This window comes from Tupaia chinensis, unplaced genomic scaffold, assembly GCF_000334495.1.
Source record: "Tupaia chinensis unplaced genomic scaffold, TupChi_1.0 Scaffold000119_2, whole genome shotgun sequence".
NCBI classification, from domain to species: Eukaryota; Metazoa; Chordata; class Mammalia; order Scandentia; family Tupaiidae; genus Tupaia; species Tupaia belangeri.
The window spans coordinates 1,734,129-1,747,637 of NW_006159586.1; the positions used below are offsets into that span (position 1 = coordinate 1,734,129).

A 13,509-nucleotide genomic window follows, 5' to 3' on the forward strand; every position below is an offset into this window, starting at 1 on the left:
AAAAAATTATAATAATAATTATTGGGAAAAGCATGGAAAAGATATTGAATGATAAAGCGGGGAGATTGATATCTCTGTATTGACTGACATGCATGGCATTCCCTTTTGAAAAAGCAATGGAAGTCAATGTAAAGTTATATGTAATCTAGTGTAATAGAAAGAAGATTATGATGATAATAAAATAAAATAAAAAAAAAAAAGAGGAGAATGCAAGAGAAGGGCTTGCAGCATGGTCATCCCCCGGGGAGAAGGGGGCGATTTCTGCCTCTCTGGTGAGTACACACACTCTATAGCAAAAATAAGTAATCTTTGTTTAAAAAGGAAAAAAAAAAAAAAAACAATATAATGGATTTTCATCAGGTAAAAAAGGTTTAAGAAAAATGTTTGTGCTCTTTTAAAAACAATTTTGCCAGAAAGTGTGTGCATTCACGAGAGAGAAGCAGAAAGAGAGAGGGAAAGTAAGAAAGAACCCCCATGGGGAATAGTCTACATTGCAATCCCTCCTCCTACAACGTTCCCTTCTTTCAAGATTTTGGGCATGCACGTACACACACACATACACACACACACCCAAAATGTTTTTCAAACTGTCAGGTCTTAAACTCAAACTGTGCAATCGGTTATGTGGGATACAGCTGCCTTGACCATCATCCCACACTGCCTCCCCAGCTCCTAACAATGAAGGTCTGGAATGTAAAGAGAAATCTCTAAAACAGGACGTAAGAATAGAAAATTTGGGGGGGGGCGGTTGTGACTAAGGTGGTCTCAACAGTTCAAATATCCACGAGAGCCAGCCCTGAAACGTAAGGCTGCCACTACCTGTTAAAAGACCACTCTCAGGCTCTGCTCTGTAGATCATCTCATCACAATGGCAACCATGGCTGCATATCCCCACGATAAGATAACCTACTATCTGGCGTCTCTTGCCTCCACTCTTGACAGCCTTACAACCAGTTTCCTCGCTCCAGGCAGACATTGTAGTTAAAATTAATCCTGAGTGCGACCAGCAGAAGGCACAATGGCTACATCACTGGACTCCCACATGGCCGACTGCAGTTTGAGTCCAGGACCTAGAGGCTTGAAACTCACTCCAGGCGTGTGTGTGAGTATGCCCAAGACCCTGGGAGGAGAATAGAGAAGGGATTGTGGCGTGGCCATCCCCCCTGGGGGGTGATTTCTTGCTTTCTGTCTCTCTGTCTCTTTCTGGCAAGTGCACATGCCCTATAGCAAAAACCTCTCCAAAAAAAAAAAAAAAAGTATCTTGACTTCAGAGCAGTCTCCAACAACTCCACCCTGACCAGTCACACCGTGTTAAGTGTGGAGTCCCTAGCACAGCATGCTGTGACTCCTGACTGCTGCTACACACTCACCTGTGCTATCTCCGTCACTTCACACTCTAAGGACACCAGCTTGCTGGGAGCCCTTCCCAGTCCTCCCTAATCCCACTCCCCACACACAGTGCTACTGTTGATGAAAAAGTGTCCTGATACCCACTCCTTCATACTACCAAGACCCAACTCAGACACCAAAACTCCTCCAGAAGGAAACTTTCTCCAAGCCTCCTCTGAACACAGCTCCCTGAGCATACTGCTTCCTAACACCTATCACACCTCAGGAAATTATCTTATCTCCCTCACTGAAAATAGAAAGCAAGCAACTCAAGAGCAAAGACCATCTTTTTACTAGAGGAAGAGCCTATCAGGCATTTAAGAAATTTTACTGAATTGCAATGCTACCCCCTACACAATGAGAAAGTAACACATACAGCTTGACTTACCCTCTGCCAATCTACCCACAAGTCCTGTCAGTCCCGCTCTGCAAACACAGGGTGGACTGGTTCACTTCGTGTGGTAGCCCACCTACCACACTAGTCCAGACGCTCACAGCCTAACTGATCTTCCTGTGCCCATCCACCCTACTGCTTCCAGTAATACACGTACACATGCATCTACTCCTCCATCATTTGTCTCCAGGGCCCAGAATGATCTCTGCAAAATGTAAATTTTGAAAATGGGATTTTTGAGAAAATCCATTAAAAGTCTTTACATGATTCACATTACATTTAGACTAACATCCAAACTCCCATAGTGCCCTGCAATACCTATATGATGAGACTCCTTCTGAGCCATGTGTCCCATTTCCATTGAGGTCCTTTAAATCCTCCAACACAACCTCAGAGTCTTCATACTGATTCTTTCCTCTGCCTAAAAGACTTCCTTCAGCCAGCTGTTGCTGCTTAGAGCTCAGCTTAAGGATCATCATCCTACCCAGGGCAGCTTCCTTACTCCTCAGTCATTCTCTGACCTGTCTTATTACTGCACTAGTTTTCTTCTTTGCACTCATTACCATCTGGGACTACATCACTCCGTTCACTTGTTCATGGTGTGCTTCTATCCCTTAGAAGGGCAGGAACTTCATGTTTTGTTTATCATTGTATCACCCTGTATCTAGAAACTGCCTGGCAAATAGCATTGCACATTCAGTATTTATAAAACAAAAGAATAAATCAAGAAAAGTGACTCATTTAGGGTAAAGAAATGGATTATTAGTCTAACAAACATGGAAGGAAACATTCTACTGTTAGCATTCGCAGGTAAGACAGGCTGGTGTTACTAGAATCCATTCTCCAAGCACTGGGGTGTATTTCTCAAAAGCTTATTAGAAACAGGTCAAGTAGAACGGTTTCTCATGCTATCTACTAGCCCACGCATCTGACATTGCAAACAATCATTTTAGAGAGTGCTGTATCTTGACACTCCCTCCCCTCAAACTTGTAACGTACACAGAAAGTAGTGGAATGTATTAAAAAACCACCTACTTTTTTTTTTTAATTTCTAACAGCAGTACTTATCTGTAAATGATTAAATTTATACTTAGAAAATTTCAAATGCTTAAGTAACAGGTCCTTCCAATATAAGAAGTCAACCTTCAAGACAGGCTGTGACTACTACATACAGCAATCAAGAAGCTACCTCCTTTCTCAGAAATATTTCTGTAACTCAAATAAAAACTATATATAATTCAGTGAAAAGTTGACAGCCTCTTTCAACTCCTTATTGACTAAAGTTTTGACCAAGGGGGGAGAAAATTGTCAGTCACACCATGCTAATGATAGAAAAGGTTTTGCATCTTTATTCAAATATCATTCGATCACAGAACTGAGAATAACATACAATTTTAAGCAATGAAGATAAGACTTAATAAAACTAAGTATCTTATTTTGCTTGGAAAACCTTCTCAGTACTCAAAAAAATGAGGTGGAAAAGAAGTCTGAACCAATAGAACAAAACTAAAATGACAGGTTAAATGAAGAGTCTTATTTTGATAATCACTATTTATGGGTGACTTCGAAGTAACAAAACTTCAGTAATTTTCCTTCTGACTCCCCTAAGCAATTCCCGTCAGTATGATAATCAAACCTCGGGTCTGACAATGCTTACCTTGGTATGGTAACACATTTAGTATTACAATTTTGAGTGGTGATGGCTTTCTCAAGCTCATCTAAACGTCCTGTTTTCTTCAGTTTCTTCACCAGACTTTTCACTGCCTTCTCACACCACTTTTCTTCCTGTCCATTCTGCTCTCCTCCGCCTGCTCCTCCAGAACCCCCAGCTGATTTCTTCCATCCCAGCAGTCTCTTCACAACTGGTGGAGTGAACGGCAAGATGGACGACATAGTCTTACCAAGGACAGCAATGTACACCACGAAAACTGCCTCCTGTATCTAACCTGGAAAAGATATCGAAAGGTAATTCCAAGATTAACTTTGAAATCAAGTAATAATGTCAACATGTTACAGAAAACAAATTACAAAATCAGATAACAGTTCAAATCATCACTTTCACAGCAGACCTTCTGAAGTTTTCTTTTCCACTCATGACAATATTGCCTTTGTTAATTTAAGTGAATTTGTGGAAACAAACCCTTCTAAAAATAAGACAATGTTGGGATCAGCAGTTAGTGTAATAGATATGTCGCTGGACTCCCATGTAGTTGACCACGGTTCGAGTCCCAGACCCGGTGGCTTAAACTCACGCCGGGCACATGTGCGTGCGTGCCCAAGATCCCAAAAGGAGAATGGAGGAGAAGGGACTGTGGTGTGGCCATCCCCCCTGGGGGATGATTTCACGATTTCTGTCTCTCTGTCTGTCTCTGTCTTTCTGCGGAGCGCATGCACCCTATACAAAAACCTCTTTAAAAAAATAAGACAATGTTGTAAGGACACAAGTCTTGTGGGTAAACATAACTTTGCAAGTAAAATCTTTATAAACACTTTAAACAATTTAATCTTAACTAATAATGTCAATGATCAAAATATCTTCACAGTATGTTTTTCTACTTTTTAGAATTTTAATCAGTTCTCAAAAAAATTTAAAAATATACCAATAAAATAAATTCCAAGCCCATTCTCCTTTAAGTTCTAAATTTCATAATTGACTATCATAAAGCAAAATCTAAAGTTATAAGAAAGGACAAGACATCTAGGTGTGAAGTAAATGAAAAATAGTTTGATTCACTTTCACATACCCAGAAAAGCTCTTCAAATATAGTCTTTTTTTAGCATGTATTTTTTAGCATATATCTTCATTTTTGTCTAACAATGTGCACAATGAGTAAAGTCAAATACAGTTTCTCTTTCTACACCAAATACAATGCTTTAAAATTATTTAAAAATTTCTAAAAATCTTTTCCTTTATTTCATTTTTGGCATTTATGCCTAAGTGATGGATTACAAAGGTAACCCTTCAAATATTAGGTTTAAGTATTATCTATTGATTTTCCTATGATTTTCATTCCCTAACACCACTTACTCTCCCTTCTTCCAACAGTGAAAATAACTGTCTACCAATTATAATTAAATATGTATATAGTGTTGTTACCTATCAAGATTAGTAAAATATAAGACTATATAATCATGTTTTTTCATTTTCTATTTAATTTGTTCAACTTTCTGCACACAAGCCACAAATTCTCACTTTCCTCCAGTTCTTTAAATTTTCCACAGTCATATGCATCAGAAATTGAGCCAATTAAGTGGCATAGTAGCTAAGGTGCTGGATCCCAAATACCCAATTGTGTGATGCAAGTTCAAGATCCAGTGGCTTGAAAAACATGCCCCAAATCCTCAGAGGCCAATGGAGAAGCAATTGTGGCATGGCCATTCCACCTGGGGATCATTTCTCACTTTCTCTGTCTCTTCCCAGTAAGTACATGCACTCTATGGCAAAAATCTAAAAAGAAAAAAAGCATCAGAAATCAACCAGCTCTCTTTCATTCATGGACCTCTTCCACTCTAAAGCTCTAGATCCTCCCCCACTCCAAAGTAAACTGGTAATATGCTGAGCTGACGCATTGCTGCTGTCCTAGAAACTTCTAGTCTCTCTGGTCTCGAGCTCCTATTTATCCACCTATCTAGTCATCCAATCTATCTAATCTCTCTCTTTTTTAAAATTTCTTTCTTCCAGTAGCAAGAAGAACAGAGACAGACAGAGAGCATTTCAATAGGATCCTGACACCACGATCCATCCCCAGTATCAGTCATCATCAGATCTTGGGCACATATGAGCCCAATGTACTCAAGGAGATCTCTGGATACAAACCCAGAACTTTCCCATACAGGTTGACCTTGCAGAGATCAAATTTTACCACTGTGCCATCATCTGGCACCATGGAGCTCCTATTTCTATCTCGTCATCCTTCTTTACTCACTGAACCTGTTATTTCATGGCGTATGTAATTCTTGAAAAAATATATGAAAGTTAAGATTAGAGATAATGTTGTGAAGTCTATACTTGAACTGATTATGGTTTGGCTTAGTACAGACTATGTTGAAAATTATTTTTATAAACGTTGCTTTCCCGAATACTATTGCTATCACTCGTTAAAATGTGATTCTATTGTAATTTTCTTAAACAAAATATCCTAGTATTGTTCTTTTACCTCTATATAATTTAGCATTCATCTATTAAAAATGCAGATGTTTTCCTTCCTAATAATTACTTTCAAACTGTCTATACCATCAGTCATATTTAAATTTGCCTGAGTGATGAAAACATTTTCATTTTATAGTCGGTTTGCAGCAGAATCCAAAACAAGGTCTACATATCTCATCTGGATACTATATCTCCTAGCCTCCATTTTTTTCCCTTCATAAAACTAATTCCTGAAAAAAGGAGTCAGCTGTTCTCTGTATATTGTATTCTAGAACTGTCTTGTTCCTCCTTCATGTACAATGAAGTAAGCTCTACACACTTAATTAGATTCGATTTCTACTTTTTACAATAGATTCTGTGTTGTTCATATCAATCACATCTTATATCAGAAGGTCCACAATGTTTGGCTGTCTGCTTTAGCAAGGCTAAGATTGACCAGCTGGTGGTAAGACATGAGTTTGTGCACTATAAACGTCCCCCTTCATTCTTTCATTCAACATTTTCATCTATCAGTGCTCACTACCTGAAACTAATACTGGACTTTCCTAACTTTATTCTATTCACATTTATTAGCTGTAATTCTTTTCCTCATCAACTAGGACTATGTGTTCATTCTAAAACATTTGTTCAAGCAAAATCAAGTTAAATGCTGAATCTTTTTTCATTGTTAAATTTTGTTTCTGGAGAGGTTTTTGCTATAGGGTGCGTGCGCTTACCAGAAAAACAGAGACAGAAAGTGAGAAATCATCCCCCAGGGTGGATGGCCACACTGTAATCCCTTCTCCTCCATGCTCCTCTCGGGATCTTGGGCATGCGCACACACGCATCCAGCATTAGTTTAAGCCATGGGGTCTGGGACTCGAACTGAGGTCGACTACATGGGAGTCCAGTGACATAGCCATTACGCCAAGTGCTGGTCCCAATAGTTAATTTTTGAGTAAGAAGTCAGTGCTATAATTCTAGTGTGATATAAACACGTTTTAAGAAGGGAGGAGTTATGATAAATACAAACTAATAAATTTTTTTATATCCAATGTGTTTCAATAAATTGCGGAAAAACGTTCTTTAAGTTTCTTTCAGTGAAAGTAAGAGAGAGAAGCACAGAGAGGAAGAGAGGAAGGACACTCCTAACAGATCTCTTACAAGATCTTGATACCAAAATCCCAACCCCAGTGAAGATCAAGGGCACATGTGCTGGGCATGCACAGAAAGGACTTGGATGTACTCTCATGACCACACGTGCCCAGTACACTCAGGGAGGTTCCCGGATACAAACTGGGGACCTTTCTCTATAGGCTGAGCATTGTAGAGCATTTTGCATTATCACTGCACCACCACAGCTGGCCAACATCTTTGTTTTCTAGTTCACCAAAACACTGCAAGTTCATCTTATCTATCATATTTCCTACTCCCTGATTTGTAGAGCTGTCACTCCAAAGAACCTGGCCTCATTACAGTGACACAGGTTACACGGAAACCACAATTTGGGCATTAGGTGTGCTTGTGGTATAGAGCTTTTATTGCTTCATGGTTTTCAAGGGAAAAAAGATAAAATATATCAGGGATTTTCCAGTCTATACAAAAATGGGGTTAAAGTATGAGTTCATTCTCATTCAAGTAATTTTGAAATCTATGCGTATTTTTTCATAATAGCATTTTCCATGAACCTTTTGAAAACTACTTGTATATAGCCCTGGGAGGAAAAAACTGATAACATGACCTTCGTGGATTTATTATTAATTCTAGGAATCGACTTTATGTCTGTGTTAATTTCCTCAGGCTGCTTTAACAAATCACCACAAACTTGACGGCTAAAGCAACAGAATTTTATTTTCACAGTTCTGGCACCAAAATGGGGTACTGGCAGAGATAAGCTCCCACAGAAAACCATGGGGGGGCAAGGTTCCTGATTCTTTGCTTCAGTGGCTGCTCAGCAGTCCTTTGCTTGCCCTGGCTTAAGGCTGCATCAGTCCAATCCCTGCCTCCATCTTCACATACCTTCTTTTCTGTCCTTTATTTTTACTTATTTATTTTTTAAAGACTTTTGCCATAGGGCATGTGTGCTTGCTGGAGAGACAGTGAGAGGGAAAGTGAGAAATTGCACCCCACACACACAAGGAAGATAACAACACCACAATCCTTTCTCCTCTATTCTCCTCTTGGGATTTTGGACATGCATACACACACATCTGGCAAAAGTTTCAAGCCGCCAGATCCAGGACTTGAACCACCATTAGCCATGTGGGAGTCCAGCATCTTAACCACTATGCCAGTCGGTGTGTGTCCTTTATAAGGACACTTGTTATCAGATTTAGGGCCCACCAAAATATTTCAGGATGATTACATTTTGTGTTCCTTAATTTAATTACATTTGCAAAGGTCTTTTTCCCAAATTAATTCAGTTACATTCCTAGAGATCAGACTTATTTTAAGGTGGGTGCAGGGCACCATTCAACCCACTGTAGAGTCTATGATTTAGTCCTTTTTTTTGGTTAGTTTTTGTTTTTAGTTTTGTTTTGTCATAGAGCAAATGTGAGCACCAAAGAAGGGGGAGGGGTAGTAGTGAAAAAGCACCTCCCAAGGGAGATGACCTCACCACCATTCCCTCTCAATTCTCCTCTAAGGATCTGGGGCACACATACCCAGTGTACCTCTCAAAGTCACAGGGTCTGGGACTCAAACTATGCAATGAGTCATGTGGGATCCAGCCACTCCAATCACCAGGCTACTGACTAGCCATGGTTTATTCTTGTTTCCTTTTCTATAGCTGAAAATTTTGATTTTGTAAAAATAAGTGTGAATATTTGCATTATCCTATAATATATAAAAATAGTTTCGAATAATACCCTATTACTTTAAGACTAATAAGATTATCAAGTAAAGCTTACAATTTCCTTATAGCTCTATTTGTTCACTAACGATAACCAAGATGCTGTTGAAAGTCACCTGAAAAAGTCTGTGTTTAAAGTTACCAAGTTGAAATATAATTAGGTTCATCTATTTCCATGTATCTTCAATTATTATGGATTTTCATACTGATTAAATTTTATACTGAGTTTTCTTCTCTCCCCCATAGGACCCATTTTTATTGTTATTCCCATATGGCAGCGGCATGTTATATATACTATGAATGCTCTTTTCCCCAATTTATCATCTCACATAAAATTTAGAAAGCACGGCCTCTCAGTTTCCTAGTGGCTACTATTGATGCTAAATTCAGTATAATGTCTATTCCTGATCCTTTGAATGAGACTATTCATTTTTTTTTAATCTCCAGCAGCTTTTAAAATCTTCTCATAATCTGTGGTTCTAAATTTCACAACATGATAACTAGGGTAAACTCCCCGCTATCTACTATTCTGAGCATTTGGTAGACCCTAAAGTTCTAAGAATTTTATTGTTGTTATTTTTAGGTTAGAATTTCTAGTATCACTATATCAGTTAATAGATTTCTTAACTGTGATTCGTATTCCAAAATTTGAAACTTCTCTTGCATAGTTATTTCAGCTCCCATTCTCTTAATCAGAACTTACATTTTTTCTTTCCCTTGCCTTCCTTTTAGTGAAATATGAGGAGAAAGGGAAATATTCAATTTGCCATATTTAATAAATTCCCAAGAGCATCCTTTCTAGAAAGTAAAGATGTTTGTAGTCTCAGCTCAGCTCTGTGGCACACATATTAAGGGAGCCAGAATCCGTATAGCCAATGGCAGTTCAAACCCTGGGCCTGGTAGTTTGAAAAACATGCTGGATACATGCATGCCCCAAAGTCCTGATGCAGGAAAAGTGGAGGAAAAAAATACTGGTGTGACCACCCCCCCACTGGGAGTGGTTTCTCTCTCTCTCTCTTTCTCTTTCTCTCACTCAGGCAAGAGCATGCACTTTCTGGCAGAAAAAAATATATACAACAAAACACATGAGACCAACAGATGGCATAATGGTTATGTTGCTGGACTCCCATGTAGTCAACCACGGCTCGAGTTCCAGACCCAGCGACATAAAATGCACGTCAGGCATGTGTATGTGCGTGACCAAAATCTCAAGAGGAAAATAGAGAAGGGATTGTGGTATAGCCATCCCCGCTGGGAGGGTGATTTCTTGCTTTCTGTCCCTCTTTCTCTAACAAGTGCATGCGACCTACAGCAAAAAATCTCTCTCTAAAAAAACAGTAATAACAAAAAAAAAAAATTAAAATCTTGCTTTTAAGCATAACTTGTGAAAACAGTGATGCCTGTATATTCATTATTTGGGGCCTTAGTAATAATGATAATCAGATAATGCATATTTTTTCTTTATTTCTCAGATATTTACATATCTTTAATGTTAAAGAAAATCTTAAAATAAGACTGTATTGATTTTGTACTAAAATATTTCCAAAAAATGGCTTGTTTTCATAAATGAGATACTAAGATAAATTTCCAATCTAGTCAAACTGTATTCTTGCTCTAATATCTCTATAATTCCAGTATCTTAGTTTAAAAATAAATATACCCAACTGGAAACACTCATATGAGGCCCTGTGCTAAATAACAGAATGGAAGAATAAATTTAAAAAAAAAGATCAGTGAAGATGACGACTGCCAAGATTAAAATATGTATGGCGGGACCAGAAGTTGGCATGATGGCTATGTTGCTGGACTCCCATGTAGTCAACTGCGGTTTGAGTCCCAGACCCGGTGGCTTAAACTCATGCCAGGTGCGTGTGTGTGCATGCCCAAGATCCTGAGAAGAGAGTGGAGGAGAAGGGATTGTGATGTGGACATCCCCCGCCCCTGGGGGGTGATTTCTCGCTTTCTATCTGTCTGTCTCTCTGGGGAGAGCAAGTGCCCTAAAGCAAAAACCTCTCAAACAAACAAACAAACAAAAACACATCAGGAGTGTGTGTGTGCTCAAAATCCTGAGAAGAAAAGGGATTGTGGAGTGGCCTCCCCTGAGGAGGTGTTTTCTCACATTCCTTCTCTCTCTGTCCCTCTTTAGTAAATGCATACACCATTTGGCAAAAAATTTTTTAAAAAGAAAAAGTTATAAATTACAGGTTCTTGTCAAAGAGCTTGATGAATAAAAACACAATTAAGCAAAAGATGAAGTATCAAGGAACACAGTGTCTTCTCAGTCAAGCTAAACTCAGTGTGCCTGTGGACCTTCCAGAGAGGTCCCCAATATGGAGATGGAAGCACGGGACCAAAGCTCAGCAGAAAGATCTAAGGGTTAACTGGTAATAGAACTCTGACAATATGGGGCAAGGAGTTGAGGAAAGCCAAGTTCAAAGGGAAGAAAATGTATGTGAAGGAGTTACCAGAGAGATGAGGGAAGGGGCTGATCAGGAGAAGAAAAGTGTCATGCATGCAAAAGACAACGTGTAGGTACCATAACAAGATTACACAACTTTTAAGTACCAGTGTAAGGTTCTGAATCAAATCGCACGGTTTCAGAGAAGTTCTAATCATAAATGTATTACCCCTAACAATTTGGAAATAATTTGGAAACAGTCAACAAAGCTGATCCCACTAGATGGCATCATAATGAAGCACTTAGTTGCAACTCCTTTCTCAGCTCAACTCCCAACATTTAACTCCATTTTCCAGATCCATCTTTGACCTTCTTTTACCTTCCCTGATTCACAACAGCTTTCTAAAACACATGCTGAAATGTCACTCCATTACTAAAAACCTTTTAATATTTGCAAGAAAGGTGATTCAATATCCTTAAAATATGAAGAGCACATGAGACCAGCAGATAGCATAACAGTGATGTCACTGGACTCCCACGTAGTTGACAGCAGTTTGAGTCCCTGATCCGGCGGCTTAAAAATCATGCCGGCACATGTACCTGTGCACTCAAAATCCCATGAGGAGAAAGGAGGAGAAAGGACTGCAATGTGACCTGGGGATGGGGGGTGATTTCTCACTTTCTATCTCTGTCTCTCTCTCGAGAGTACAAACCCTATCACAAAAATCTCTCAAAAAAAAAAAGAGCACGTACATAGCGTAATGCATCAGAGGATAAACCCTGAAGCCAGTCTGCAGGTTCAAATCCCAAGGATGCCACTTTACTAGTCGCATGGCAGCTCTATATACCTTATTTTCAGCTGTAAAATGGGGAAAATAGTAGTACTTCCTTAAAGCCAAGACAACAAATCTGTATCAAAATGTAGCATATGGGATGGGAACAGCAGTTAGCGTAATGGCTATGTCGCTGGACTCCCATGTAGTTGACCACAGTTCGAGTCACAGACCCAGTGGCTTAAACTCACACCGAGCGCATATGTGTGCATGCCCAAGATCCCGAGAGGAGAATGGAGGGGAAGGGATTGAGGCATGGCCATCCGCCCTGGGTCTCACTTTCTGTCTCTCTGTCTTTCTCCGTCTTTATGGCGAGTGCACGCGCCCAATAAGAAAAAAACCTCTCCAAAAAAAGAAAAAAAAAAAGTAACATATGGGAACAGTAGTTGGCATAATGGATATGTCATTGGACTCCCATGTAGTTGACTGCAGTTGGAGTCCCAGACCCGGTGACTTAAACTCATACTGGGTACATGTGCGTGCGTGCCCAAGATCCCGAGAGGAGAATGGAGGAGAAGGGATTGTGGTGAGGCCATCCCCCTGGTGTGTGTGTGGGGGGGTGATTTCTCGCTTTCTATCTCTTTCTGGCAAGCACACACGCCCTATAAAGCAAAAACCTTTCAAAAAAAAAAAGTAATATATAAAGTTTTCAGTAGTCACATTAAAGAAAATAAAAGGAAATGGTCTAATTGGGGTGGCACACAGCGCCATCTCCTGAGTGACTAGAAGCCATATGGAAGCCCATGTTTGGGCTCCTGGGCCCACCCAAACACACAAGCAGGGCTGCATACACCTCTAATTCTAGTTGATTGGAAGAGTTATGCAAAAGGATAAAAGTATGGCAAGTGAGACCTGTCGAAAATAACTGCAATGTGACTTCAAACTGTTTATGGAAAAATTGAATCAAAGCGCAATTTTACTGCAAAACAAAACAAACAACAGCTTAGAATCCATGAGTAGTTCTTTTATAATAGCCACTTTTCATTAACTTTTTGAATACCCTACATATCTAGCTTCCTCACACCCAAAAATGGGAAAAGGACCAAAAGAAAGAAAAAAAAATAAATGGAAAGGAAACACGTGGAATTTTACTTATACATGTTAACCCAATATATCTGCAATACTATTTCAACATGTAATCAATATAAAAAATAATATTTTATATACCTTTTTTCAGACTAAGTCTTTAAAATCTGCTGAGGATTTTATACTTTCATGACAACCCAACTTGGGCTACTTGCATTTCAAGTACTCAAGAGCCACAGAACGAAAATGCCTATCATAGCAATAAGAACACAGAAAAGTGTGGTCTATTCACACAAAGATGTACAGCTCAGGAACAAAAAATGAGTGAGCTACTTACATCCTCCACAACGTGGATGAATCTCAAAACCATCAGACTCAGCAAGATACAAAACATATATATGCTGTCTGATTCCATTTATGATTTTCCCCAACAGCCAAAACTAACACAATCATAACAAGTCAAAATGACTGTCAGAGGCACTTGAGGGA

At 39.2% G+C, this 13,509-nt stretch overlaps 1 protein-coding gene across 3 annotated transcripts in view; it reads right to left on the minus strand.

The window, feature by feature from the left end:
- Positions 1-13,509, minus strand: part of SMAD2 (SMAD family member 2) — a 105,011-nt gene that overhangs the window by 65,958 nt on the left and 25,544 nt on the right. For all 3 annotated transcript variants that reach the window (XM_006144438.3, XM_014586242.2, XM_006144437.3), the window contains exon 2: positions 3,441-3,729. In XM_006144438.3, the coding sequence (XP_006144500.1) occupies positions 3,441-3,676 (236 nt within the window). In that variant the 5' untranslated portion in view covers positions 3,677-3,729. The remainder of the gene's footprint in view (positions 1-3,440; positions 3,730-13,509) is intronic.